Raw genomic sequence first — 6000 nt, 5'->3', positions numbered from 1 at the left:
GGTGGGCAGATGGAAAATATATTCTGTAAAATCCCCTCCTATACTTTCATCCAATCACCTTAAAGTTATGGCCCCCAGTATTAGCCATTTCCAACTTGGGAAAAAGTCATCGGCTGGCCACTCTATCCATGCATCTTACCATCTTGTATACCTCAATCACGTCGCCTCTCATCCTCCTCCGGTGCAAAGAGAAATGCCCAAACTTGCTCAATCTCTGCTCATAAGACATGCTTTGACTTCCCATGCTCCTTCGCATGTTAAGTTGAGGGTCTGCATAAGTGGGATTGTTGCTCTCTTGACACAGACACAGACACAGTATTAGAGTGAATGCTCACAGCTTTGAGCTTTAATTAAAAGCCTGGTGTGCATATGCTGAACAGATGGCCATTTCAGGAGGAGCTCACTGACAGCCTGATGCACCAAGGGGCAGTCAGCCGAGCAGAACAGAATATCGCAGCTTTTCACTCAATGCTTTGTTTTGATATTTATTAAACATTAAGAGAGGTACTGACAGTTCCAACAGATCCAAGGCAATCTTCAGAAACTCAAACAAAAACCGTTTTTAGTAAACTTTGCCCATCCAGTTTGACAATAACAATAAATTAACAGTTAGAGGTTTCATCAGCAAGAGTTTGTGCAAACACAGCTATTTTTGCTAGCTCGAGGAAGTTTGGCAGAAGGGCAGTGTTCCTTTCAGACTTGCCGTAGAAAATAAGCACGCAGCTGCCGCAGAGTCAACCGAACAGCTTTGGTGACCTGAGACGAAGACTCTGCAGCCTCCAAGATGAAAGTGCAGGCTATGCGGACACCACTTACAAGAACAAAAAGCTGCATGTTACAAGGTGTGCAGTGGAAAAAAGAGAAAACAGAAACATGGGGGGTGTAATTAAAATTTAAAAGAGACCCATCAACTGTTTGCTCAGATGTGAACTGATCTTCCACAGGGATGAACTGTACAATCAGAATACAACCACACTGTCTTTTCGACACTGTTTGTTCTTCATTCAACTTGTGGATTCAAATCAGTTCTCATCTGGGATGAGAAATGTCTTTTCAAATCCAACCTGAAGTGTTGGCCCTGGTCTGAATTTGTTTTAGTGCAGATGACTGGATTGATCCATTTTAATGTTATGATAAACACATTCAAAACAAAAATGAGGTTTCCTACAAGGATTAAAATTTTAAATTAAATATCAGACAAGACAAATTACTGAACATGGGTTAAAACTTCTACCCAATGCCGTGGCCTGTGCTCTCTTAATTCAATTGATTAAAAAAAACAATTTAAACATTTCTGAAAAACAAACATATTTAACTACATCCAATTAAGTCCTGGAAGGCCCTTGAAGCTATGGATATTTTTTGAAATCCTTCGTAACTATTTGTACAGTAAATGCACTTATTTAATCTACTGAAATAATAAGACTTTTAGATAACAGTTATTAACAAACAAGAAAATAATGTTGTAAACTTTTAGTGCATTCAATAAAAGGTCATTCCGAGAAATGTTGACTTTTTGGTATTCTTGGAACATTGAACCTAGCCAGATGGATGCCTTTCGTGATTGGGAACTCTTGGCTGGTTTCACACAAACTGCTTTGCCTTCTGAGGAGCTGCTTTGGAGGCCAGATCTTTCGCCTTTTCTGTGGCAGCCAATGCCGTTTCCTTTGCCTTCTCCGTTGCCCCTTTCAATGCCTTGGGAGGTGCTTCACCTGAAAAAAAGAGAACCCCCGCCCAAAAAAAAAATCAGGATAATGAACAGCATGAAGACTTTAACCATCTGATTTACAGTGTCTTGGTCATTGCTAAATCACTAATACATCCCTTCTCTTCTCCTCACCTGGCTTGCCCATCACCTCCCTCTGCTTCGTTTCCTCCTTCCTTTTCTTCATGGTCCGCTTTCCTCCAACAGATTCCTTCTTATTCAGCCCTTTACCCCTTCTACTTAGCTCCTCCAGCTTCCTTCTTTATCCTCCCTCTCCCTACCCCTCACCTGCCAGCTTGTACTCAAAGGGTCTCAGACCAAAACATCATAGAAACGTAGACATGTACAGCACATTACAGACTCTTTGGCTGACCATGCAACCTACTCTAGAAATTGCCTAGAATTTCCCTACTGCATAACCTTTATTAGTCATCTCCTTATTCCTCTCCATTGACGCTGCCTGACTCGTCCCTCCGGTATTTTGTGTCTCCTTTGGATTTCCTGCATCTCTAAGAAATACTTCAGTTTCTTAGTTCTGGGGAGAATCTAAAACTAAAGGCCACTATTTAGTAAAAAGGAGCCACCCAGTTAAGACTTAATTGCAGGATCAGTCTCCCACTCTCAGAGGGAGAACCAGATCCTAGTTTCTACCATCGTTCAAACAGCAAGTTCCAGAGTCTATGAATATTTTTAAGACATACAGATAGATACTTGATAAACAAGGTAGTGAAAGGTTACTGGGAGTGGACAAGAATGTGGAGTTGAGATTATGATAATATTTGATTACAATCGAACTTGTTAAATGGCAGAGCAGGTTTCAGGGCAGGCTGGTCTACGCCTGCTGCAAATCTGTATGGCAATTGGTTAAATGCTGAGATACAGCAAAATTATTCTGTTTGCGTGACACCTTATTTTCAATGGGTTGGATGTCTGCCAGCAGTGTAATGGGGAGGAGGAAGCTTGATGTCTGGAGAGTGAAGGAGAGACGTCAGTGGGACTGGTATCTCAGGTAGGATCTAAATGCTTCCAGGAAATGTTTTAATTAGTTTGGAGGAGGAATTTTGACTCCATTTAGTCTGAATGTTTCTGTAAATAAGCTGCAAATTTCTACAGATTTATGGTGGAGAGCATTCTGACTGGTACGAACACACGAGATTCTGCAGATGCTGGAAAATTAAAGGAACACACACAAAATACTGGAGGAACTCAAAAGACCAGGCAGCATCTATGGAATGCTTATCCCCCTCTATAGATGCTGGATTGCTCATTTCAATTTGACTTGCAAACTTGCACCCTGTCCCTCCCATCCACCCATGTGCAAACAGTCTTCCAACCCCAGGATAGGCCTCCAGTGGACTCAGGCCTGCAGACTCTGATTTGACTTCTTCAGCACATTTGCTCCAGTCTTTTGAGTACTGCTCAAGATTTCCAGCATCGTTTATCTAAGGAAACTTGCTGAGAACGAACTGGCTGCAACATTTCCCACATTACAGCATACTTAAAAAGTACTGGATGCAGAGTGCGCTGGGGATGTGCTGAAGGGGGTATGGAAGTTGCTATTAAGAAAGGTCTTTCAAGCAAGATTTTAAGCAAATTTCACAGCATACGCCAGTGATATTAAACCCAATTCTGATTCACCTCCAGTCCTCCACAGATGTTTATTCCCCTCCATAGATACTGTCTGACCTGCTCAGTTCCTCCAGCATTTTGCTTGTGTTACTCTGGATTTCCACCACTTGATGGTTGATACTTGGGGTGGAGGGTGGAGATATATCTCCACCAAAGGAGGTGTAGGGTGCTCCTTCCCTCTGCTAGCCTGCAGGACACCCTTGGGCAATGTGTAGCACTTGCTTACTCCCCCCATCAGGGTCACTTGAAGCCACAGAAGCAGGTGGTGGATGGTCGTATGAACAGCCGATGCATATCACAAGCGCTGGTTACGTGACTACTGACATCAGGCAGACAATCTCTGAAGAGTATTGATCATGTCTGGGGTCACCCATCTTGTAAAATCACTGCCCAGAAGGCAATGGCAAATCACGTCTGTAGAAAAATTTTGCCAAGAACAATGGTCATGAAAAGACCATGATTGCTCATATCGTATGACATGGCACTTAATGAATGAGCTGTTGATAATATACCTGTTTCTGATTTAAGTTAAATATGCTGAGGTGGGATGGAGGGAGAGGGCAGAGGTCAGGGAAGAAGGGTTCTTTCACCTAGAAGTCACTTGCAGAACAGGTTACTTCACAAGCTTGAAAAAGCATGCAATGTGAATCATTGATAGGTACCTGGCTGATATTTATTATTTGGAGAGGCACAGATAGGGTGGATAGCCAGTACCTGTTTCCCAGGGCACGAATAGCAAACACCAGAGGGCATATGTACAAAGTTAAGGGAGGGAAGGTTAGGGGAGGCATCAGGGGTAAGTTTTTTTACACAGAGGGTTGTGGGTGCCTGGAATGACTTGCCAGTGATGGTGGTGGAGGCTAAAACATTAGGGGTATTTAAGAGCCTCTTGGACAGGCACATGGATGAAAGAAAAATAGAGGGTTACGGGGTAGTGTGGGTTTAGTACTTTTTTTTTTAAAGGAATATATGGGTCGGCGCAACATCGAGGACCAAAGGGCCTGTATTGTGCTGTAGTATTCTAGTGAAACTATGTCATGGAATGTGGATAATTAACACCAGCACTACTTGCACTCCAGCAGGCAACAATGAGCTTCCTCTGATGCAGTGTTGTAATCACATCAGAGGGGTGCTGAGAATCAACTCTCTGGGGAGGAGACTGGACTGTGAGGGATGTTCTCTTCTGTGAAGGACAAGGTTAGACTCGTGGGCACTTGTCTCCCCACCACTGAGGGCACCTTCAAAAGGCGATGCTTCAAGAATGCAGCATCCATCATTAAGGACTCCCACCACCCAGGACATGCGCTCTTTTCATTCCTACCATCATAGAGGTGGTATAGGAGCCTGAAGACACACATTCAATGGCTTCTTCCCCTCCGCCATTGGATTTCTGAACAATCCATGAACCCGTGAGCACTACCTCACTATCCTTTGCTCTATTTTTGCATTACTTATTTTTATACGTTTCTTATTGTAACTTAAAGCATATTTTCTGTATTGTGCTGTACTGCTGCCACAAAAAAATAACATTTATGACATGTCATTGGTAATAAATCAGGTTCAGACTCAGAAGACTGTAGATGGTAGAAATGCAAGACCAAATTCTGTCAACATTTTCTATGGTGGCGGAGTTTAGGACCAGAGGGCACAGGCTCAGAAAAGGACATCCCTTTAGAATAGAGATGAGAAGGAATTTCTTGAGCTAGAAAGTGGTGTATCTGTGGAATTCATTGGCCAACTCATTGAGTACATTTAAAGCAGAGATTGATAAGTTCCTGGTTAGTCAGGGCTTCAAAAGTTACAGGCAGAAGGCAGGAGAATGGGGTTGAATGAGAAAAATAAATTAACCATGATCGAATGGCAGAGCAGACCTGATGGGCCAAATGGTGAAACTCTACTTCTGTCTTATGGTCTGATACTCAGCAGGCCACACAGCACCTGTGGAGTCAATGTTTCAAGTCACTTATCGATTCCGATGAAAGATGATAGACCTGAAATGTTAACTGTATTTCTTGCTCCACATATACCGCCTTACCTGCTAAGCATTCACAATTTTTAGCTTTTATTTGGGGTTCTTCACACACAAGGAGTTGACCGCTAGATCCTGTTGTTGGTTGTGGTCTTAACATCCAGAAATCCATACGTCTACTGACGACCGCATCCTCAGCTGTCCAGGACCCAACCATTGCAATTCAGTTTATAAATGGTTCTACTTTTCATTTTAGACAGTTCTCAAAGCCAACTCCTTGAATTTCCAATGCCTCCCTTCCCTTTCTCAATCTGTTTCTATCTCTAGAGACAGCTTATCAACTGATTATCTTTTATAAAGCCACCGATTCTCACAGCTACCTGGACTGTACCTCTTTCCCAACCTGTTACTTATAAAAATGCCATCCCATTCCCTCAGTTGCTCCATCTGTTCTCAGGATGAGGTTTTTCATTCCAGAACTAAGGGACTTTTGGTTGTTTACATATATTAAAAGGCATTATAAGAGATACCTGAATGACTGGAAATAATTGTATACTAAACCTTTTTGATTTAATAAGAATGGCTATCAATAAAGAGCAAGTAAGTCCTCGCCTTTACAATCAAATCTTTGAATAGGGACAAGTTTTGCATCAAAGGGACATTGACCCCAGCTACTGGAATCAAAATTTGGTAATTA

At 42.4% G+C, this 6000-nt stretch overlaps 1 protein-coding gene across 8 annotated transcripts in view; it reads right to left on the bottom strand.

Moving 5' to 3' along the window:
* Positions 1 to 469: 469 nt before the first annotated feature.
* Positions 470 to 6000, bottom strand: part of LOC140197530 (PRELI domain-containing protein 1, mitochondrial-like) — a 67959-nt gene continuing 62428 nt past the window's right edge. For 5 of the 8 annotated variants that reach the window (XM_072257582.1, XM_072257581.1, XM_072257580.1 and 2 more), the window contains 2 exons: positions 5370 to 5501; positions 470 to 1712 (listed from right to left, as the gene is read on the bottom strand). In XM_072257582.1, coding sequence (XP_072113683.1) covers positions 1585 to 1712; positions 5370 to 5501 — 260 coding nt within the window. In that variant the 3' untranslated portion in view covers positions 470 to 1584. Of the gene's footprint in view, positions 1713 to 5205; positions 5273 to 5369; positions 5502 to 6000 lie in introns of all 8 variants that reach the window. The other 3 variants (XM_072257584.1, XM_072257586.1, XM_072257585.1) reach the window with 3 other exon arrangements.

The sequence above is a fragment of the Mobula birostris genome, chromosome 5 (assembly GCF_030028105.1).
Source record: "Mobula birostris isolate sMobBir1 chromosome 5, sMobBir1.hap1, whole genome shotgun sequence".
NCBI lineage: Eukaryota > Metazoa > Chordata > Chondrichthyes > Myliobatiformes > Myliobatidae > Mobula > Mobula birostris.
Note: the sequence above shows the minus strand (reverse complement) of the source record. Positions and strands in the feature narration are given on the sequence as shown.